At 36.3% G+C, this 25,258-nt stretch overlaps 1 protein-coding gene across 11 annotated transcripts in view; it reads right to left on the reverse strand.

Moving 5' to 3' along the window:
• The window catches only part of GRM5 (glutamate metabotropic receptor 5), a 241,465-nt gene that overhangs the window by 130,010 nt on the left and 86,197 nt on the right, over positions 1-25,258 (reverse strand). For all 11 annotated transcript variants that reach the window (XM_038158744.1, XM_038158772.1, XM_038158791.1 and 8 more), the window contains one exon: positions 1,268-1,517. In XM_038158744.1, coding sequence (XP_038014672.1) covers positions 1,268-1,517 — 250 coding nt within the window. The remainder of the gene's footprint in view (positions 1-1,267; positions 1,518-25,258) is intronic.

Here is a 25,258-nt window from a genome sequence, read left to right on the forward strand (position 1 = left end):
GCTCAATTAATTGTAGAGCAAATACTGATGGCTACATGGAAGTGTCTAAAGTATACACATCTATACATGTTCATGTGAATTTCACCTTGAGGATTGTAGTTCCTTTGGGTGTCTGTCCAGAAAAGGACCAAGACAGTCCATGGAAGTCCCTACAGATAAAATGTATTTGAAAAGAAGGATAGAGACAGGTGCCATGTATCAGAGAAAAATTAAAAAATTCCCATCTAAAAATGCCAAAATGTAGGCTGATGTTAAAGACTAAGGGCAGAGACAAGAGCCACAGTTGTTGCCTGTTTGCTTTCCCCTTTGCCCAAGGGGGAAGGGCGGCTGTGTGCAACAGGGCAGACTAGGGACAGAGGCTGGTGTCCTACCAGTTGGACAGACTCAATCTCCCAACTGCCAAGACAGTCCTTGAAACTTTCCCTGGAGGTTTTACCATGACTTCTGGTTTCACTTGTATTCCTGTAGGGTTCATGCTTGGGACAACAACAGGTCATGCTTCTAATAATGCACTGAAAGTGTAGTGAGTTACATTAGTTGACTCCCAGCATACTCCATTTCGTTTTCAATGCATAATTTTTCCTCTCTTGTTTAGGATCCACTTGTTGAATAAGGGAAAAATGTAAAGATCCCTTTAGGTTCACATCAATAACTTACTTCTCTGCTTACGAGCCCAGGATCTTTTCCTTCTGAGTGAACACTGAGTGACTTTTCCTTTCTTCCTTTGGCAGTTATGAAAGGAAACACTAGTATCATTGAGCTAAGAGAAAGGATTACCTATGTGTTGCCCTTAGGACAGCAGGCACATCAGCTCACTGGCCCAGGAAGAAAAGGTGATAGTTAACAAACTTTGTTTTGAAAAGTTCTGTTTCAGGTACACCCAGAGGCCACATCAGCAATCCTTAACACAGAGTTACTGGAATGAGACACAGCCTCAGGCTGTATATGTACACAATGTATTTTAAACTGCAGTGAACAAAATGATATAGATCAAAGATTTTTGTGCCAGCTTTCCCTTACTCATTACTGCTAGAGGTGGCCAAGCAGACATGTGTTTGCCTGGCATGTCAGGAGAATGATGCATGTCTTTGTAGAATTTACACTGCTATGACAGAGCTGACATTACTTTCTATCTTTTAGATATGCACAGGTATAGGGGAGGCCATGAGTCTGTGCTGCATGTGCTTCTTGTCCAGAAAATGGGATCATTTTCTTTTTTTTCACTTCTGACAAAAACAGCAGGCTATAACTGCACAGTATTACTCACCTGCCTAGCAGCAAAAACTCTCCAGCGAGTCCCAGGCGCCTCATGGCCATCAAGAGCCCTCTGACAGTCATGCCTTCACAGAAGCAGGCGACTACTCTTGCCTTGGGCAGGTGGCTCCGAAGCTTTCGCAGCAGCTTGTCAAAGCTCTGCTCACCAGCATTGCTGTAGATCTTGTAGGAGTGTGCAATGCAGATCCCTTCCTTGGCTGCCATATCTTTGAAAGCTTCCATTCCACTTTCACCATAGTTTCCTAAATACAAACAGAAACACAAATGCATATATTAAAATCTGCAGCAGCCTTACTTGCTTGGGAAACATCAGATATTTTAAATGTGTTACATAGCTGCAGAGAGTTCACTGTACCAACCTTAACAATATCACTTTAAACTTTCAATTAATCTATTTTTCAAGACAAGGCCAACAAATTTTCCTGGAAAATTCACTGCTCTTCAAGAAACTGCATCTCTTCTTAAACCAAAGGCTGGTGTATATTTCACTGCCTGTGAGGATCTCGTCCACAATGTGTACTACAGTGTATATACAAATGGCAATCTCTTCCGATTCTCTTAAACTGACTAAATGTGGCCAAATGCTCTGTGATTTACTTCAGGAAATTAAAAAAAATATATGTTGAGAAATAACTTTTAGGTGCAATGTTTTAAAGATATGCAAAAAAAATAAAGCTCATAACATCACCTAATTCATAATGCAATCTGAAAAGCAATTTTTTTTTTAGTTAGAGTGAAAAATAATTTTTTTTTTTGTTGAAGTAAAAACTTCTACTGAAGAATGAATAATTAAATTGAGGATTAGCATTACAGGGATCACACAGATGAACTCAATGTGCTTTAATGTTTTTCTGTGTTTTTTTCCTGTTTGTTTGTTCTGAATTAAATTTCTACCAGTGGGAAAAACTTCATATTTTCTTTCAATATCTTCTTCCTCTCTGGGGATAGACTGGTAATAGATATTAACAGAAAGATACCTTTTTTCCTTTATTCTGTCTCACCACAGAAACTTTCTTCACTGCTAGGCCTACATAAAAGTCACAGTGCTTAAACAGTGGATGTCCTGATACCAATGACAGTCATCCTGACCAGGATTGTGTGTCTGCTTCCCTGTGCTCCTCCATCTGGCCGTTGAAATCTGTTTCATGTCTCATTTAAACAAGAGGGCCTCTGAGGCAGAATATCTTTCTCAAAAGTAATGTTTTAAACCCACAGTAATATTCCACAGAAATACAATCAGTTAATTAATTAATGAAACTGTGAGTGTCAAGTGATCATACTGCAAGAAACCACTGATCCTTCACAAATTTGTTAGCTTGCAAATGGAAGAATCTGTAAGAAAAATTGTCTCTCTTACCAACAGAATTACAAGTACACAGGAGCACTGACAGTGAAAATGCATGTGAAGCAGTGAGGATCAGACATGGATTTGGACTGTCGTCTGGTTTTTTCTTTGACTTTGGACATTGGAGCCACCAAGAATTCATCTTGCCCACCTGAGGAGTCATCCCTATCACTCTGGGGCTACAGCTCAGAGGCTTTGCTACACTCAGTGCTGATTGTGAATGTAAAAACAGCGCTCAGTTTTAGGATCTTACCATCCAAATAATCAAAAGAGGCAAAGAACAAAAGCACAGGAAGTAACATTGTCTTCCTTTCACACCAGCAATGAATCACTGAGACCTCATGACCACTAAATTTCCAAATTGCACCCAACCAGAATGGCAACCTGAACGCAGGTCTCTCTATCTGAAGGGTCTTTCACTTTCTTCCTTGCTGTGATTAGGCCTAATGGAAACCACGTTATCATGCAAATCGTGCCCAGACAAAATGTCATTTAAACTCAGTTGTTGCAGTGCTTCCTGAGAGTAGTAAATCCTGAGTCCAGTGCTTACCCCTGTGTCATGCCCTTAGGGCAAACTGTGTTTCCTGTGGTACATGAGCATCAAGTGATTCCCATGGGATGCTGAAACAGTTCATCTAGAGGTCAAAACCATGGTGTCTCATGAAATATGTTTTATAGCTGCCAAAGTCAGCCTGAAGGAAAAATTGAGGTCAGTCATATTTAACTCCCAGCAGACCCAGAGGTCTTCAAAAATAAAATTAAGCCATTTGACAGGAAATAAACTACTTTGTATAAAATTACTTTCATTTAGGTCATTCATGATCAACAGTAAATATTCTATTTCACTTTTTCTAAAAGAAGATGAGAAAAGAACAAGGAAACATTGTCAATCTTGGCCATAGAAGATGTAAGTTTGAGGAAAAACTATCTGAATGTACTGGTTTTGGCTGTGGTAGAGCTAATTTTCTTCACAGTAATTAGTATAGTGCTATGCTTTGGATTTGTGCTGAACACAGTCTTAAGAATATAGAAATGTTTTGTTGCTGAGCAGGGCTTACACAGAGACAAGGCCTTTTCTACTTTTCATGCTCTCATGCTGGTGAAGAAGTTGGGGGTACATGGGAGGCTGGGAGAAGACACAGCTGGGACAGGTGACCCCAGCTGATCAAAGCGATATTCCAGACCATGTGGCATCATGCTCATTTGCCACATAAAGTTCAGGGAAGGAGAAAGGGAGGGATGTTTGGAATGATGGTGTTTGTCTTCTCAAATCACCATTACACGTGATGTGGCCCAGATCTCCTGGAGACAGCTGAATGCTTCATGGGAAGCAATGATTTAATTCCTTGTTTGCTTTGCTTGTGTGAACAGCTTTTCTTAACCTATTTAACTGTCTTTATCTTAAACCACATATTCCTTAGCTTTTACCTTTCTGATTCTCTCCCAAATTCTACTGGTAGGGGAGTGAGTGAGAGGCTGCCTGGTGCTTTGTTGCTGGCTGGGGTTAAATTATGACACCAAAAGACATTGAAATTCCAAAGATCTCATTCTCTGTCAAAATCTCTCAGTGGAAACTTCCCATCCAGGTCTAATTTACTTAGAACTGCATATCTTTTATGTTGCAAATACTGCAGTATTTGTCTGAAAGTGTTAAAAGCATTCAAACTGTTATCCTCAAGTTTTGTATAAAGTTGAGAAGGGGTTTAATTACAGTACTGAAAAATAGCAGGTCTTTTAGAGAGGACAAAGTGCATTAACTCCTTTCCAATCCAATAAAATCTGCTTGAGCACAAACACCACGGTTTCGTCAAGCATTGAGACAGGGAGATTTTATAAAACCATACAAAAAGTTATGTGTCATCCAAAATCATAGGAAACATGTTAAACTACCAGGGTTACTTAGGAAAATGTTATGTTCTTAACATTTGGAAGAAAATATATCCTGGCAGTCCAAATCTGAGAGTCACTGAGGTCTCCAACTGGGAAAACTACAGCTCTATGACACGAGCTCAAGGGAGATTTGATAAAAACAGAAAGGAGCTTTGCTCAGACAAATACACCAATGGTGTTCTTGCCTTGCTGATTAAACTCTATGCAATTAATTATTGATGGTGAATTCTCCTGTTGTGCAAGTGTTTTGATGAGGTATGTATATCTTGCATGAGCTGTATTGTGGGGATAATGAACACTCCTTGATGGAAAAAGAAAATCTTTTCTGTTAAATTTTTGCAACATATATCAGCAAAAAATTTATCTGGGCTCTCTTTCTTTCCGAATAAAACATGTATATGCATAAACATATACATTTAGCATTGAAGTAATGAGAGTGGGAAAGCAGGTAGGTAAGGTACATTCTGTCATTTCCTTGAGGATGAGATGTAAGGTTCACAATGGAGGAGAATCTCTATGCTTTCTGTATGGAACTGCCTCCTCAAGGACATGATTCTTTGGTATACCTATAGCAGTACCACCAAAACTGCCACAGCAAGAGCAAGTTTCCACCAATGAGGCAGTTCCCACTGTTCAGCCAAGCCTATGACACAAGAAAAAGGATATAGGGGCTTCAGGATTTACACAAATGGATGGACAATGGCAATGTCTTATGCAGCTTGCAGTTTCACTTCCAAAAGAAAATTTATTCAGAACTCCATAGATGGAAACAAACCAACATTTTTTTGTGAGTCCCATATGATGAAAGTTGCCTACATCCTGGGAATTTATCCATGTATCTATTTTGCTTCCACTTCTAAATTTAAAGAAAATTCTGAAGGACATCTTCAACAGAAGGGAGGGATTGATTTGCTTGCTTAATTCCAGTTCATCTGAAAAGACTTATAAAAAACATTAGCTGGAGCTCAAGTATGGTCAATTTAAATTCAGCTCCTCTTGCCCCACCAAACTCCATCTCCATTTCAGTATTTGGAAACTGGCACCTTTATACTGCTACTGGTTCTGCTGGAGGGCATATCACAGTTTTTCAGCTGATGTTCCTGTCCTCTTGAAACTTTGTCTGCCGTGCTGTAATCAGAGGTATTAGCAGTAGATGGCTTTTGTAAATGTGTCCTCTCGGCAACAAGTGGTACCTGGATTCCTTTAAAATACCAGCCTGGATCCTGCACATTGCCTACCTGAACGCCTGGCCCTAAACCCAGTCAAAAGCTACTCCTATACATCTCTTCATGTTTTTTTAAAAAAATAATTACATCATTGTGTGAAAGACTTGTCCCTGCTGCAGAGTTGGAATTTTGTTCAAAACTCAAGCATATGTGTCCCCACCTACAGTCTAACTATAACAATCTGTTGGTTTCACTTCCCATGAATCAGTACTAGAAACTATTAAGAAGCTTAAAAGGAACAGATTGTGCTTTTTTTCCAGATGATGCCTAATATAGTAGAGCACATAATAATACTTCAATCTGATAGAAAAGGATCAGGCAAACTGCAGGCAGTTCTTGCTTCCCCCCCTGCCCAACAATTGAGCCAATTAAACTACCTAACCACAAACCATTAAGATCTTATGTGCATTACACATCAAAACAACAATGCTTTAATTCTTAAAATATTTAGGAAAATATATTGACATCTGCCCTATCAGATTAAAGGTCATCAAAAGGAGGTGAAAAGTCTCTACTGTCAAATGGAAGATCAAACTATGCTTTCTCCCGTTCAGGAATTTTTGGGATGTCATGTATGCCTTTTTTCATAAAAGAGCTTTTTTCATCCATAGATGTGCATGTAAATTGTTATCAGCCAGTTCTTTTGTTTAAAATATTTTCATTGACCATAGATGAGCATCAACCTTTAGGAGAGTTTTAAGATGAAGGATTGTTTCTGGCAGGTTGCAGTAAAAATTCACAAAGCAAAAGTGAAACAGAAGCAAAATGAGTGAAACAGAAGAAATGCATTATGTCATTCATTAGGCTGGTAATAATGCTACCTGTCACAAAGCATATTTATTTAAGCAGAAATACTCTCATTATTTTTCTAGACAAGGAAGACCAAATCAGAATAATATTCTATGTTGTGTCAGAGCCACAGAAAAGAAGTCAAGACAGGTTAAAATTTGCAGTATATGTTTTGCAAGAAATAAAGGGAAAAGAGAGCTTCATGTTCCTGTAGTTTCCATTTGCAGCAAAAGGATGAACTTTAACAGAAATATAAAAAAAAAGAAGGTATAGCTTTGGTATAATTTTGAAAATGCATGTGGGAGTAATACCATATATTTATGAAAGGCAACGTGTTGGTTGATTAGCATGATGATCTTCCCAAAAGTTGAAGATATGGGCGTGTTTCCCAAATGGAAACTTTAGATGCCCCCTTGACCGTTACGATTCAAATTAATCATGAAAAAACACCAGTAGTACCTGCTACTACCTGCTAGATATTTTTTACATTTTGCTCTTTTGACTATGTGTCTTTTAAAGTACCTCATTATCAAGAATAGGGGCATAAACCAAGTCTTTCAAGCAGCTGGAGCACCCACATGCCACTGATACAACATGAGCAAAATCACAACCTTCTGTGTAGTTATGTCTGCAAATAGAACATGACAATAGAGTGTTACTTTATTCTAAAGGGTATAAACCAAATGAAATCAAAACAAATATGCCTGAAATTCTGGAGTTGTCTATGTGTGCTTTAAAAAAAAAGCAAACCCAAATTCTTTTCATCTGATCCAAATACTTAACTTAAATAATTTTTAGATGGGATTTCAGTCTCTATATTAAATATATATGTGTAAAACAATAAAAAATAAAATTAAAAGTTTATTTTGAAAGCAACCCATTAAAAACAACTTAAATGAGAATAGTTTCTCCAAATATATTCCACTTAAATATTTCCAATATTTCCAATATTTCCTTTTTCCTTCATAATCACTTGGAGACTGGCCTGTTCCACTTCAATCATCTCAAGTGCTAGATAGCAACTTCAAGACCTTCAGGCTCTTTCCTCATAAAATATTAAACGTGAAAATCTGAATTTAATGGGAAAAAAGGGATTAAATATGTACACATTTTGTATGGACAGGTTTCTCCAAAGAAATGACCTCCTTATTGAAGTAGACAGGGAATGTTGGCTGGGCTTGTACAAATCTTTTCTCTGCCCTGCTCAGCAAAGGAGCGGCACAGGGCAAAAATTTCCATAAGGGATTAAAGTAGGAGTGCTACTTACTCCATCCTTGAAGTTGCTATACTTAATTTTCTGCAAGCACATACAGTCTCAAAGTGATCCAAAGGACAAAATCTAACATCTGAGGCCTCATAGGGGACATCACCACTGATGGCTGAAGCTGGGACTCTGTACTTAGATGTCCATATGATAGTGCAGAATCATTTACATTTTTTCTTGGATGTTACTCTTATCTGTTCAAACTGAAAGCTCTTCAAACAACATTTATCTATTACCAAGTACTCATAAAACTCAGACCCAAAAGGGTTGTCTATGTCCCTATATGTTGCCTACTACAGTTCAAGATGTGTCAATACTATGAAACATTAGTTACCATGATATCATGCTTGCTATAAGCCTAATTTCCATTTCTGTGGGCAGCTTTGAGGTTTTTAGTTTTCTACATTTGAAGACATTAAATGTTTTCATAATCACAAAAATGTTAGCTAAACAAAGCCCTCTCCCCCACTTCTAAGCTTCTTAAAATTCAATCCGGTGAAATAACTATGGAAATCATAATATTTAATTTAGGTATTGACCAATTTATCGTGTAATGTAAGACTCATATTTCTTTCTGCAGTGTAAAATAAAATCAAACATGTATTTTGAATCAGAAAACTTTTTATTTCCAAAGTAATTAGTGAAAATATTTGAACATTTAAAAACAAATTTAATGTGTTTAATAGGGAAAATAATTAATTATTTTTTATGAGGTTAAGTTGCAGCTACCAGGTATTTTCTGACTAGAAATTCTCATCCAAAGGCATTTAGACTAGCTCCCTTCATAAGGTATTTGTTTAACTAACCAACTTTTAAATTATATTAGAAAAGCAACATATAATATACTCCAAACTTAACTGTACTTAATTAATTTAAACAAATCTGTTCATTATCTCCTCATCTGAGATCTCATAAGTACCAGTTTGATGTCAAAGTCTCTTCTCTCTCATCTTCTCTGAGCTATTTTGAAATAATAAATTAATTTCTCAAGATAATGATGACCTAGTTTCACAGTTTAAGGCACCCCACTTTTATGTATTTTTAAATTATCACCTCATAACTTTAAAAGAGAAACTCATTTAAACATTGCTGTTATGTGAGCAAAGGGAACAGTGTGGAAACAGCCTTTTCTGTATGCTTCCTTTGATCCCTCCAGCTGACTGGAATATCTGCAGCTTTGTGGCTCTTGTCCACTGAGCAATGTTTGAGGTCCTACATGGCGCTAACGTCTACTAGAGGATTTAAAGTCTGACGGCTCTTGCAGAAACAAGCTGCCATCTCTGACTGCTCTCCTTGTTTTCAGACTGGATAAACATTCCTCTGTACTTTCTGTTTGGGAAATAGCTCCTTCTCTCTACCTGGGTCTAAGACATTTCCATTAATAAAAAAACAGTTTGAGAATACCTGAGACTGACAGTATTGGACTGGAGGTTGTTTCTTCCACGAGACAAAAGCTAAGACAGAAAGGAGAAGGCTTTGCAGTGGGAACTCCTCAGTCTATGATTCTGTATCCTTTATTGTAGGTGTAGTGAATTCCCAAGGAATTCAGTTTGGGGTTTATTCACTGGCATTTGGACCTAGTCCTCATTCTAATTTAGGCTATCAATTATTACATTTCTCAAAAGAGTTGGTCCGTTCTACAAATGAGCAACATTACACTTCTGTAAATTCACAAACTGGAACATAACTTCATGTAATATTACTCTGCTATGGTTTGCATCTGGTCTTTTTTTGAAGTGCACATGATGTCTTATTTTGCTCATGCAATAGGTGAGCAATACCAGAAGTCATCCAGCAAAAGGAAGCATAATTCAGAGGTTATTAGATTCTGAAGGCCTTCAATTAATCTTGAGTTTTCTGCTAAGTGACTTTCTCTTTGCCTTCTGTCCTCATATTAAAATGAAGGTAAAATGTTTCCCTGATGGTCGTGGTGCAAGAATAAACATATTATGAAAATGTCAGACAACTGTAGCAAAAGAGCACCACCTACATTGGTCAGACTGAATGAAACATGACAGTTTTGCCTCACAAAAACCCACTTTTGCTTTGTTGTAATAACAATCACATCATATTTATTGTAGCAACAATCACTGTTTGTCTAACATTCATTTTAAAAAAATGACTAAAATTTCCAACCGTGGCTGAAGTTGATGGCAAGGCTACTGCTGAGAATACACCTTATTTTCACTCTAAATGATTATGCCATTCATATTCAGAACCTTCATTTGGGACAAGAGTGAATTTTGTGTCTTTCTCAGTATAAACTTGGAGAAGAGAGAGGAATCTGTGAAAGTTTAGTATGGTAACTGGAAGGCAGGTCTATTGACTGTATTTCCTGAAAGTGCTTGTCAAAAGGGCTTCAAGGGGGCAATATGAAGTTTCTTGGGGTATATTTCTAATTCATAGAGTATACTGTGAAGGACAACAAGAGGACCAATACTGTGGGACCAGCTGCTTTCTTGCAGATGTTCTAATTTCAGGAGCATGTTGCATAATTGTTGCCCCTTGGTGGATAACAAAGATTGAATTCTTACAAGAATATTTGAAAAATGTATTTGAGTTGTTGGGGTAAAGGTGGTTTTTGAAATGTACCTTCACGTGATATCACTAGGACGCTATGATCCTCAGCTTTGGCATCCAGAAACTGAAGATGGAGAAAATAGAACAGGGTTGAAGGCAAGAATATGATATTCTTCACTGTGTGGGTGACTGTGCACTGGAACAGATTGCCCAGAGAGGGTGTGGAATCTCCCTCACTGCAGATATTCCTGCAGTGTCACAATCCTGTGCAGTGTCTTCTGGGATGGAGGTTGGACCAGATGACCCACTGTGGTCCCTTTCAACCTTACCTATCCTGTGATTCTGTGATTTGCTTAATTTCAGACTAAGCTGCCCTATAACAAAAGGATAATTAGTTACTAAAAACTGCATAATTACAAGCTCTCAACAGTAGTGGAGATTTCATGGCTACCTTGAACAATCTGTCCAAAGCCAAACCAGTCTTTCTCTTCCCTGGCTCTTAACCTGGCTTTCTGTATTCTCTTTGAAGCTGACCCTATTAAATATTTTCTATCAAATATATAGCTTCTATAAATCTATTTTCTATCAAATATATATAGCTTCTCAAATTGCTATTTTCAGAATCCCTCAACAGTTTTTAGGACAATCATCATATGTTAACTTAATTTTTTAAAGATTAAACAAATCCAGTATTCTGGTTTTCTTGTGGGTGATTTCCAATTAGTTTTTGTTGTCCAGACAGGACAGTGTGCAGTTTCTTTCTGCAGAAAGTACCAAAGATATGGTACTTTCCCATCTTATACTTTGCCTGGACAGATAGAATTGAAAGACTATTTCATGCCTCAAAAACTCATTACCTCTTTGTGTATTTTTGGTAGGATATTTACCTTATTTAAAAATGGAATGACGTTGTTGACTCAAGTATAATTTGTGATCCATTTTAATTATCTAGGTCTTGTTTTCTGCAGGACTGCTTTTCAGTCAGTCATCCTTCATCCAGTATTTAATGTTAGCATATTCTGTTCTAGGAGCAGTGTCATCCAACATGGTACTCTTTACAGGTTTAATAACCATACTTTATTTAGCATAATTCAAATCACTGGAAATCTAATTAAAAATAGAATCCAGGCAGATCTCTGAGAAGGCCATTGAGCTTATGTCTCCTGTTAGAAAGTGAGAAGTACAGTTTGAACAATGATTTAAGTTCTGTTTTGCACCTAATACAGGGAAGTTAGATTCATAGCCTCTTAGGATATGGTTTTAAGATAAAGTCACTCATTCCACACAAATGTTCTGAAGTGATATGATTTATTTTTAAGAATACATTGTCCCTTTTTTATGATACCAGAAAGGAAGTACTCATTTCTTACAAAAAAAATTGTTTATTTTTTTGCCAAAGTGAAAGACAGTTGGCTCAGCTCCTTCCTCAGTTTCTCTTTCAATAAGAGGTAGTGTTACCTTATTTCAGTTTTTTTGAAGGTTGTGCACCTCAGATAGGTATTTCCTAAGAGGACATTAAAAATGTATGCAGTTATTCCAGAGTGCTGAGGTCCCCTAGAAGGAAACAGAGTAAAAGCCTTTTGTCCAAAGTGATCAGAGAACCTGAAACTCTCTTTTTGACTGCAACATGCTTAAGTTTCAATAAGATGGCCTTATGTGATGTGCTGAACACTGTCATCCATCATATTAGCTTGTTCCTTAATGATTTGAAAAGGTAGTAAACAATGTTAATTAAACTTGCAGATGGTTTTTAACTGGACAGTGTTGAGGATTCCAGACAGGACACAGAAACATCGTAAAGCTTTCTGAAGATATTGTTGACTTGACTAGAAGTTGAGCAAAAGAAAAAGGTTCTTTGTCATACTTAAACAAAAAATTCTGAGAAAATTAGCCAAAAGATTCAAAATTATTCTGTAAAATAAAACATTCCTTTCTGTAATGCTAAAACAAAATATTTAAAATAGTTTAATTATTTGCATTGTTTCTAGTCTTTTTCTTTAGAGAATTTCCATTTACTAGGAATAAAAAAACCACTTTTCCTTCAGAGCTGCAGTTTGAAAAAAATCCAACAGGATATTAGAAACTGCATTCCCAACAATCTCTGAAGCTAATTTGTATCTCATTCCAGAAGAGATATATATTTAAAGGGGGTAGAAAGATACCTAATATTACCTCCCTTTCAGACCTATACTCACAAGGCACAACTAGGTCTGAAAGGCTGTGGCAGGAGACCTTCTCTATGTGATTTTATAAATTTATTCTAAATCTAAACCTGTCAGGACTCAGTTTAATTAAAACTAAGGAGCACATAGAAAGAAGAAGCAGGAAATAGACTGCGATGTCAAATGGGATTTTTTTTCTGTCCATATTTTTAGCTTCCTGAGAACTTCATTTTTTTTTTTTTTCCAAAAACACCAGCTTACAAGGCTCTAACAATCTTCATGAACCTGTTAAAGACCTGATATTGCACTAAGCGGCAGTTTTTGTCAGCAGTGAAGCACTTCACTATGAAATGTCTTTTATGAAAAAGCACCAGGAGAAGTGAGAAAAGAAATAAAATTAAAATTATGAAAGAACAAAACAAAGCCAAACTTAGACTCTGGATTTACTTTTTTTTTTTTTTTTTTAAGTACTATGTACAAAAGATGACAACATTCTTCATGATTTTAGCCTCAGGTTAAATTTCATCTGAGATCCCTATCAACTGCAAAGTTCAAGGCTGACTGAGGAAGTAAAAGTCCTTTTCATCACACATACACTTGGCACTTTGTATTGACTTCAGATATCCATGGAGATCATAAAAATCAACCCACACTACAGGAGCAGTTGATTTTCAGAAATGTCTGACTACAGTGTACTGTAAAACAGGCAGCATCCATACAAATGGTAACTAAAGAAAACTTCCCTTGCAAAGGTGGCACAGGCACATAACCATATGTACCAGTCAGAAAGAAAGGAGACAGAAAGGGGATGAGGGTAATATTTGTTATGTATTACTTTGTTGATAAAGCCAAGTATTGAGTAGACAGGTAAACTGGTATGCACTTATACCTTTAAATGGTGTATTAATAATTATAATGATTATAAACTCAGCTAGTATTAAGTATTGTTTGCAGGCCCCTGCTAAGATCTTGGTTTCACCATGTTAAGCATGACACAAAGTCAGGGTAAGAGAGCACTTTTTCTAAACTACATAATTCTATTTATACAAGAAAAGCAAAGGATAAGAATAGAAATAAAGTCAGATAAAAAAAAGATTAAAAAAAAAAGTACTTGCAAAATGTCAGGCATCTGATCATTTTTAAAGGAATGCTAGATAAATTTCCCACTGTAACACTTGTTAATTGTGATCTTAACCCTGTCAGTTGGGATCATGAGTTGTCCTCCTGGGCACTGCCTTTGTTCCATTTATAGCAAATAGAGTGGAACCAGCAACGGTAGGAGATGATACACCTACCTATCTTACATATCTTTCCTTTTTTTTTTTTGATAAATGAGGTGACTAGAGTTGCAGAGTGCATAATTTGACTTGCTTATTTGCTTATTTTCAGATATCAAAAAAACCACCCAAATCATGCTAAATCAGAGAATCATTAATCATGGAGTTGTTTGAGTTGGAAGGGACCTTCAAAGCTCATCTAGTCCAACCTCCTTGACACATACAAGGACACCTTCCACTTGATGTATTGCTCAAAGTTCCTTCCAATCTGGCATTGACCCTAGCCATTTTCACTCATTAACCTAATTCCAAGAAAATCTTTCCTCCCTCTCCTCACAGGGAAAGTCTTCCTGATTTGCAGGGTATGTTTTCACCAAACATTCAGCGCAATTTTGGACCTGGAAAAGAATGTTTCTCATCCTTAAAAATAAATTACCACTCTAGTAAGAGTGTCATCATGGAAATTATTTAGGCCGTCACATAAGGGTAGGAAACTGAGCTGGAGAAGGAATCAAATACCGAATTTAGAAAATTTAGAAAATTTCATACTATTAGGTTCCAGTGAGAAAACTGTCTTTAGAAAATTTGCATATATTGGAAAACCTCTCCTCCGATGTTTCTGTAAGCTTTTTTGATTCCACTGGCTGATTTTACATCAGGGAAAATGACATAAAAATAAAAAGTTCTCCCAAAGAATATTTTGTAAACTGTAGGTGATAGAGAACTTTCATTATCTTCTTTCAGATGGCTCAGCACCAGCTGTGAAAATTTAACATGTTTGTTATAGAGTGGCTGGTATGCCTTTCATTATTGGCATTATAGTCAAAACTGTTCACTACTGACTAGCTGGATCATTGAAATAGTATGTAATCTCCATTATTTGAAATTGATGACTCTGCAGAACTAGCTACTTTTCATTTTAAGCAGCTAGGACAAAAATTTGCCTATTTTTTCAGTATGGTTTAGATGCCGGTTGACTTCCCAGTCCTTTACATCAGTGTGTTGGGATCCTAAGCCTCAGTTAATCATTCCTCTATTCAAGTGACTCCATCATGACAATCCGAGTTCTAGACTATGTTAGACAGTGCAAACAAACGTTTGCCACAAAGACCGAATATCCACACCTGAGATGCATAGTAGAATTTCACCTTGGATCCTCCCCAAGAGTCAGTTACATCTAAAGCTCATTTTCCCTTCTTATTTGAGGACACGATGAACTCATCACATTCCTTTCCAATTTGCCCTCACTGCTATTCATCCTCAGTCTTAAACAGATATGTCTCCAATAGCTTTTACATTTTCTTCATAACATTAACAGTTTTCTTGTCAAATTCAATGACATACCAGTTAAAAAGTGGATCAGTTCTTGAGGAAAACTCTGATTTTTCAGACCTCTTTGCATTTCTATTACCTCATCAGCTGTAATGGTGTGTTTGCTTAAAAAAAGCCACAGCAGCATGGAATGTCAATGTTATGAAATGTAGCAGCACTTCAGGCTGAGCAGAGGAGCTACAGAGTATACCACAGCTGAGGGCTCAAATGGCACAAAGAGTAGTGGACCACAATGAGCAGGTACCACAGTATGTTAATCTCAGTGTAAAATAGATTTGACTCTAAGTAATAATGTTCCCGCTTGGACCAGATTCCAAAATTAGTGCAGAAAGCAGCAAGCTCTCTGATCTGCTGCCAGGTCATCAGGCACTGGCTTGAACAGATGCTCCTTATGGAATTTATTGTATGAAAGAAGGAACACCAGTTAATCTGATTTACAAGGTTATGCAAAATATTTCTGCACCACAGATTTCCAATTTGTTATTAGCAAACAGCTTTAATTCGCCGATAAATACATTTGAGAAGATTTGCACTGGGCTTTGTTGGTATGTACACAAAAAACTGCTTTGCAAAGATCCCTATCCCCACAGCATGTGTATGATTTGTAATTCCTGAAAGTACATGAATAATGGAGGCAATTTTAACCAATGTCTCCAATAAGCTGAAAAATTAGTCAAAAATAACATTAACAATGCTGGCAGGAGGAATTCTGCAATGATGCCTGCTGGTCTCCAAATGATCACATTCCTCCTTATATGTGTTCTTGTGTTAGTGGAATGTTTGTCAGCTGTTCATTACTATATATTACAACATTACAACATTACAACAAAGACAGGTTTTTGCTTCTGTGTGTTGTTCTTGCGTAAAAATTAATGGTGTTATGTTGATTTTCTCTCAGTATAGCAGTGTAAGGCAGAAAATTCTGATTAAAGTTCTGCAAACTTCTCCGTCTTTTCAGGATATTTTTGTGGTGTATGAAAGAAAAAAAAATTCTACTTTTTTGGTATTATTTTTTACATTTTTTTCTTATTTACCTCTAAAATACTATGTGATTTATATGATTATTTAGGTATCTGCCAATAACTTTATTATCCTCATTTTACCCGTAATATATAATTATGTGACAATACTCTGCTTAACAACAAAGTCGGTTTACTTTCAGTGCTTCTCTCCTATCAGAAAGATTAGATATTGAAAATTCCCTATGGAATTTCCAAGTTGATTTTCAGCATGTGAAGGTTTCAAACAGAGAAGGACCTGCTGTGAACATCTCAATGTTATCTTTCACAACAAAAGAAACACATCTTTTATGTTTTCATGAAATTAGTTATTTGCTTCTGCTTACAGCAAATTCATCAGAATTCTCTTCAAGAAGAGCAAAAATGCAGGCAGTAATTTTTTTGTCCAAGGTTTAATAAAATAAATGTACTTGTAAGTTCTACAGCTAAAATCATGCCTTTAACCTGATGTTCAGGTAATATCCAGGAAGATATCTGCAATGTTGTCTTGCAAAGCTATAGTATGCTGTTACTTGAACATGGCATCATGTGTTCTCAACTTTCTCTAAAGCACACAACCTGTACCTGTGATATAAGTGAGATAGCAAAGTGCCTCCAGCATTCTGAGATATGGCAGAAAATAGTCATGTAGCACTCATCAATTAAGTACCAAGGGATCAAGAGGACAAATGAGTATTTGAGTGCCTTGAAGAAGATTTTTGTTTGTGTCTGAGGAAAGTGTGGTCAGTATAATCTGTTGCAACCAGATCTTGATTAGTGTCCAGAGAATCCAGTGACACCCTTCCCTCTGCTGCCACTCATAACTGCTTTGCCATTATTTGCTCCACTCTAATGAACAGAAGCCAGAATCAAAGGAGCTTGATCCATTGTTACTAATTACTGTAAATAAAAATTAAAGATATTTTCAGTCTCAAAATGTTCAAAATGAGATAGAAGAGAAAGATACAATGGTTTCAAAATATGAAAACCAGTGGGAGATGAGAGAAAAAAATATATTTTGCATAGAAGTCAGAATTTCTACCAAATTCTCCCTGACAACAAATAAGGCCATGGTGTGCCAGTATGTTCACTTTTATTTTCCTTAACCTTAACATTGGTTAGCAATTTCCCATCCAAGCAATGCAGCTTCCACAGTCTAGTCCACACAGAGGAATAGAGATGACACACTCCAAATTATCAATTCTGTGGGCCATAAAAAATGCTAATTTTAATTTTGAGTAGGCTAAAAACACATCAATCCCATGAGGACATGAATATTTATTTAGGTTGAAAAGCTAATGGGGTTTTGGTCCAACTTCATTTATTTAATGTTCCTAAGGAACCTTTGGCCCTTGCTGATGCTCTTGTAAGCATCAACAGGACTCTAAAACAAAATGTGGCAAAGCTGAGTAAAATTATCAGAATTAAATTAGAATATTCTTGAAATTAAACAAGACTTACTCAAACTAGATACATAATAGATAAATACAAACAAAAAAAAAAAAAAAAAACCACCAAGGAACATGGAAGCTGAATTAAACCATGAAGAAAACAATACTAACTCTATTTCCCCAAACTGATAATAATTAGTAGTAATAACTTTCTTTTTTATTTAATAAGTCATCAATGGATCTCTAAGTACTAGTTAAAAATGAATGTTCATATTTTCTCATGCTCTCTGCTTTGGTACCTGAGACACAATATGATCTAGTAAATTCTCCAAATTTCTTCTTTTTGCAACTGACAACCTACAAAAAAAACTGTTGCAGTCCATTACTTCCCAGTTTATAAATCTAATCAGCTGTCTGTCAGTGCTATATTGAAAAGTAGAGAAATCTTTGGGAACGATCATACTCACAAGATACATGCATGTTGCATTAAGGCCAATGCAGCATTGTATTTTGTATTTTTATCTGGTATGAAGTGCTGTGTGAAGTTCTGATTTGAGCAAGACACCTTTTCCTATCTGAATTTATGTCCTATGTCTCTGTATGAATTAAATGTCCAGTCACTAATGTTCATCTGAGAAGTTGGAATTAGGCAAACAGGGAGAGCCATGTGGTTGCTCAAACCACATGGCACCATGGAAAGCCAAGGGCAGCATTACGGTTTCAAGAAAATGAATATAATCACTGCTTAATTTCTGCTCACAATTCAGGTGAGACATAGCTGACCTGCAAGGGCCATTCCAAAATATCAATTACAACCAGCCTTAAATAATTAATCAATTGATCAACCATATAAATCTTATGAAGCTAAACTGTTTAGCAGTAAAACAGAGGAGAAAAAGAAATGCCTGAGGAGCCTAAGGACTATTCTAAGAAAATTGCTGAAAATCCACACTCCATTAGGCACCCTCTAGCTCTCTACTTGCTTTACTAGTCAACCATTGTCTGGGCAGAGAGAGTATCTGAAAATAGCCCTGTAGACAGAGCTCTTGACATAGAAACTTTTTTACCCTGAGATTTGGTCTCATTTACACACAAAGCCAATCCTAGTGAAATACCCTTCTTCTTCCTTTAAATAGTGAAGAAATTAAAAAGTGGTTTTGGAATAGTTGAGCTTTTGTTGTACCATGTTAATGGTAAAACTCTTGCTTAAAACTTTTGGGAGATTGAGTCATAGGTGTGCAGAAATAAGACTACTCTTCTTAGACTCTTTAAAAATATCTTCTCTGAGCAATTCCTACCTTTAAACACAAATTAATATGCCTGGAAACCAAGTTAATTTGATTAAAATGATAAAATTGTTTAAAGCAGAAAAACCTTTCTAGATTTCTAACTTAAAAAATTTTATGTTTCAGTTCATGGGGCTGCAGAGGGTTTTTGGACCCTTCAAATGATTTTATCATTGAGGAGAAATCCACCATTACTTTTCTCTCTCCAAAGTGTCTCTTTTTTGTTTTTTTCAAACTTTATGTCTTGCATGCTGTGGCCAGACTTCTACCACATTTATTTTTAGAGTACGATACTGAGTCCAGATTTTGTGTGTAACCAAGGGAAAATTATGCTTCACTTGCAAGCATCAACATTGTGTTTAATATGAAAATACAAGGCAAAATTTAAAATTTCTGAACATTGCTTTGGTAAAGATTATTGTAGAATTATAAAGACATAAGTACCCAAATGTATGGAAAAGTAGATAACAATGATACTCCTGGATTTGTCACATTCTGTACATTTATCTTATATTGGAAATCTTTTGAAACTAGCATTCGGGACAGTGCTACATGGGGACTACTGGTAATTTTTTAAACCACAGTACATTATTGTTGACTAACACATGGATTATGCTGTCAGGCCTCTTCTGTACCATGATGCAGGCAGAATACGTCCTTTCCCAAGGATGTGGCGATGTCATGTCGATCTCCATTGTTTCACAGCTGCTCTTCATAAAAGCAAAAAGACTAAGGAATCATAGAATATGTTACATCTACAAGTTAATTCAGTCTAAAAAATAGGTGATTAATTCCTGAAAAGTATTGTACGTGTGTATAAGAACAGACATGATTCTTGCATATAAAACTATGAAAGTTTTAACTATTATCTCTGCCTTTAAAACCCTGAAAAGCAGATAAGGTTTAAAATTGTTTCAAGCATCCGATATAAATATGTTCAGGGTCATATTAAATCACTTTGTGAAAGGGACAATCACTTCTGGAATACGAAAGTCTAGATTACCTGGTCTCTATGGACTTCAATAATTGTTGATCATCTCACCAACAAATGCTCTAGAATAATAGACCACCTAGTAAATTCAGGACAGATTTTCAGCCTTCAAACTGAATGAGCTGTCTTGCATTACTGGGTCTCTCTAATCTCTGTGCTATATCAGCTCAGATTTTGTGGTTGCATATCCTTTCATTCTGCTATTTTTTAATACGTATTGGCAGGCATCACAATCTCAGATTCTTGTGAGTTTCACTTCAGAACAGCTGCCAAGATAATACATCTCAGTCTGATGGCATTTCATTGATGTGGACATAGCATCCTCAAGGGAGTCTCCTCAGCAAAGATGCTGCTTATTAATGCAGACATCTATCTATTGTAGCTAAATGTATCTCTTTCTCTCTTGCATCATAAAGATTTAGAAAAGTTGACATGTTCCAGTGAGAGTGTTTTTCTGCTTATCACATGCAGAGGGATTCTGGAAGGACAGCTTGCCTTTTAGAAGTGCAAAAGAATACATTCTGCAGCAGAATATATAAATTTATGTTCCCAACACTAACAGATTATCAGTAATTCTAACAAATTTAAAAGGAACTGTTATAATCTGGATTGCTTAGGGTTTTTTGCATCTTTCTATTGTCTCTCTGCCAAAGTACTTATTTTCACTTCTAGCTGTTTTCCCTCCCAAGGCAGCTTCTCCTCCCTCACTCTATCATCACTCCCTGTCCTGAAATGTCAATTTGATTTTTGATCAGGCTGCAATGTCAGCCTCTTCCACCTGCTGGCTACATTTTGAAATAGGTAATTTTTTGAGCTCTGTCACACCTGGGGGAAATGCTTCATAGAAATCTTCAAACTCACTCTGTAGCATTCTGTAAACCTCTTCAATTCCATAACTCGCCCGAAGCTCAATAATTATTTCATTGCTGGAGCACTGAGAATACCATATTGCCTGTCATGTTGTCAAGTTGTAGTTTTCTTGAGTGTGCACATTATATACTTCAATGGAATATATATATAATTTATTCAGGGAAGAAAACCTCACTTCCCCTCGCCTGGAAAGTTCCCTGCCTTGGAAAGAAGTCCATTCTGCTCTTCATGGCATCTTTTGACTCTCACCTACATGACATCAAAAAATAGGGTGAATGTCCTTATGAAACTGTTGACTAGCTGAGTGTCAAGGACATGTTCCGTGAAATTTAAATAGATCCTGGAATTGCCAGTAGGATGCTAAGCAAGAAAAAGCCAAATGTATGAGGGTGTATACTATGAGCTATGTTGCCTTGTACTTTTGGTGGAACAGGGAACTCCAGCATTACCTCCAGAGACGTCCACTTTCCTTAGTCAGTCAACAGCAAAAAACAGGATCAGTGAAACATATGGAATAGACAGCTTACTTCTGTACCTCATAGGATCCTGCCTCTTTTGCCTCTTTCCTTGTGTGTATAGAAGCATAGAAGCATAGTGTGTAGACTGGGTTGTTCTTTCAATTAGGAGCACATCAAGAAAAAAAAAATCAGGGCTATTGTGCCATTGCTTAAGTGATGCAGACCAGACTTAGACTTTACAATCATATTTTACAGTCTTTAGAGCAAAAAATTCTTTTAGCAGCCTGGTGTACTGAAGGATGTCATGTAAATGAGACGTAAATACAGTAAGCAAACAAAATATCATCTTTACCTTTCACTATGCAACTAAAAAATATATTCCTTAACCAGAGTGTGAGTTTTACTGTGAATAATTCAGTTAAAATTTTACTATTTTACTGGAAAAAGGACCAGACCATGTAAATATGAAGTAACTGAACATCTATAGGAGCCACCAAATTCAGTTGAAAAAGTAGCCCACTTTCTAGTCTTATGTTTCTTGTGAACATAAACTGAATTTAGAAAACAAGAGCTTGAAATTTTCTAAAGAATTAGTGAAAGTAATATCAACTTTCAAGAACCTTAACCAAATTTCTGCTTATGATATCAACACAAATCCAATCAGCTTATGTCCTCACTGAACTACACAATTAAAGTAGTACAAAAATATTATTCCTGAACATTTTTACGGAGGAATAAATATAACTTTGTAATATTTTTGGTGAAACTTTTCAGGTTTTGTGACAATTTTCATTAATTGAGAGATATTAAAATACATTTAAACAAAGAGTGATATGATCCCACAAATAACCGACCCGAATTGATCAAGCATTTACTAAAGTATTTTAAAAGCATATTCCTCTAACTTCTGTAGGAATAGCTTTTAATATTCACTTCAGTAACATAACCATTTTTCAAACAGACAAGTAGGTTATTCAGAGTTCAGTATCTAAGATGGATTTCTACCATGCTTGGAAAAGAGCACAACTAAATATAGTTTCATTCTATTAGGAGTCATAGTAAATTTTTCAAATGATACACCTATCAAGCTAATTAAATCTCCTGACTGCTCTCAAAGTGAACACTCAGATGTATATTCAATCACAGAAAAGCCTGAAGTATTTTGCATACCTTTCCAACTTTATAAATTTTCCTTTCTATATTCCAATATTTGCTTCAAAATCAGTTTATCAAGAAGCTCAGAGTTCAAACCTCCATGTAAGGAAATTATTTGCCATACTAGAAATGTTGAGGTCTCCTTTGGGTATTTTCCTATTTTTAAGCACAAATAAGGCCACATGTCTTGGTTTCTGTGCGATTTATAGTCTCAGAATTACAAAGGCTGTTGGTCAGAAACTAAACCAAGTGGCAGTGGTCAGAAGGAGATACAGATGGACCTGAGACTGACTGGAAATATGAGCCCTTATAACAGGATAAAATTTACTGAGCTGAGCAAGTGTATGTGAGATGGGCTGAATGATATTTAAGGGGACTCAAGAGATTTTCAGAAGACTAGGACCTAAAGGAATTAAGCAAAACCAAAATAGAGGAGCACAGATTACCATATAAATAGGCATGCCAACATCAAAAAGCCAAAAGGATAACATTTAATTGAAGGAACAGCTTAATGTTAGGACTACCAACAACCTCTCTCTTGAGAGCAACACATTTTTTCCTGCCCCCGCATTTAGGACTTTGAATGCTGGCTGGCACTGCATCTACATGGCAGGACTATGGAGCATTTCTCCTCTCCCCTGTGTGCTGGAAAAAAGCTGGGGACTTCCTCTAGTAAGAAATTGCCTCCATGGTCATCCCAAGAATGATCTTGTCCCTGTAGCTGCCAAAACAAATTGGTGAAATATTGTAATATATGATGGCCCCACATATGTAATATCAGCTGACCTCAATATAATCACTTTTTTCTTTAAAATGGACCATTGTTTTTGCTTGTTATTTTCTGATTTTAAACCTCTTCCAATTTCATTAATTTTATTCTGAAGGTGAAGAATCAAATTATGTCTACCATGATTTGTGTAGGAAGGTTGGTACAATCACTGAAGTCAAACAGTGGGGAGAACTCATTACATCTCAATTATTCTTATACCTGTGTCACAGACTGAACAAAAACAAGAGGTCATCTATTTAATTTCTGACATTTCATACAATTAGGCAATCAATTTTAAAGCAATTAAAAACCAAAAAGAGCTGAATTTTCTTTCTCTGATCTTAATTTTCTTTTCTTTGTTGGGAATATACAAACAGCCTAAGTCAAAAGATTTTCTTATCTCTCAGGCTGTAACACAGATCCAGTAGATCCATAGATCTATATAAGGTGCAAAATATGGATTTTAATGTATAATTTTCTCTCAGAGAGGTGGTCTGAGGGAAATGTTCTACTAATTAAAAATCTCATTTTTTCTCATATATTCTATCATCGTTTAGTAGTCTGCACCAAAGTAAATGGTTTGGACATGATTCTGCTATGATGGTGAATGGAAAGGCAAAATTTATGATTGTTAATAATTTAAAAAAATTATTTTCTGTGAATAAAGGTATCTTGAAAGGTTTTTTCCTTTTTTTTTCCTATTTTTCTTCTAGGCATTTTTAGCAGGATTTTTTGCTTAGCACTTTGTTCCATATTAACCCCAAATTTCATTATGGGACAAAATCAGGTCTTCTAACTGCTTTAGGTTGAACACAGTCTCTAGTCTTGAATAGTTTCTGAGCAAAGGAAATCTGGCATAGCTGATCAACATGTAAAGAAAGTAAATGAGCTGAATAAGTTGTTTGTTGAAATTATGTTTGAAATGGCTGATTTTAACTTTCCAACTCAATAAAATGCAAGTCCCAGGAAATATTGCTAGCTTGTTAATATTCATTATATATTTGAAAGAATGACTAAGTTCTAATAATTTCCCAGCTTACTCAGGTATAATTTAGCTGTAGCAAGCTCTGTTCCATAGGTACAGGACAGCTAGTATCCTGTTTTCTCCCCAGGTATCTTTCATTTAACGCAAAACTTAAGGATCAAAGAATGCTGCAGTGACAGCCACTAGCAGGAAAAACAATTGTCAGTCTCCTTAACCTCCACCATGGGTTACTTATGGTGGCTGACTTTGCTTCTTCATATAAAAATACTAATTAGTGAGTTTGAGAAGCAGTGTCAATCTACAGAAATGCTGCTCCTAACAGCATAAGTCAAACTCTCTCTCACCTCTCCTAGTCATACCTTCTCACTGTCTTTTCCCAGGTCTACAGCACTCGTGACATTGCAACAAGAAAAATCTAATTTTTTTTTCCTTTCCCAAGCTCTTTGTGAAGCCAGTGCAAGGCAGCAATGGGACAACACAGGAGGAAAAAAGGAGAGTGGAACAAATTCTTTAGCAGTACAGACTGAACATGAAGATTGTCCTATTATCACACCAATGAGATATGTGTGTGTGTGTGTGTGTGTGTGTGTGTGTGCAAGTGTGCGAGTGTAACTCAAAAATCTATTTCTGGCCAAGCATTTCAGTCAGTATCTTATCTTTTTTTCTGTAATCTCGAATTTTTTAAGGACTTTGAGATGACCTCTTCCGTAATTGTCTGCCAAAAAATACCCTTAAAGGGAAGAATGCAGATGCCAGACAGCTGAAAACACAGACAGAAAGATAAGTAGAGAGATCCATAGATTACTATGGATTTATTTAGATGCAGTGACAGAAGGGTTCTTGTTGGGCTTGCTCTTAAAAAAAAGTATTTATTTTTCTCACCAAAATGAACCTGCCTGTTTTCTCTTTTATTTTCCCTTTTATTTGAGAACTTCAACTTGAGTTCTCAAATAATTTTGTTTTCCTTTAAACCCTACCCTTCACAGAAAATAAGTTGTTAAAATAATATTATACAATTTTAGAAAAGAAAATCAGCATAATTTCCAGTTACGCTGAGGAGACAACACCATTCAGGTGAAACCTTAAGTCAGACCAAAGGATGTCGCAGCAATCCTTTGACCCTTTGCTTTCTACTTCACTCAATGCACTAAATGGCCCGTAATTTAGCTCCCAAAATTTAGTTATCTGCCACAGGCATAACTCCAGAGCTTAGTAAAATAGAGAAGTCTGAGGGCTGATATGCCCTTAAATTGAAACGTTGGAGCATCCCTCCTA

Source organism: Motacilla alba, chromosome 1 (genome assembly GCF_015832195.1).
Source record: "Motacilla alba alba isolate MOTALB_02 chromosome 1, Motacilla_alba_V1.0_pri, whole genome shotgun sequence".
In the NCBI taxonomy this organism is placed as follows: domain Eukaryota; kingdom Metazoa; phylum Chordata; class Aves; order Passeriformes; family Motacillidae; genus Motacilla; species Motacilla alba.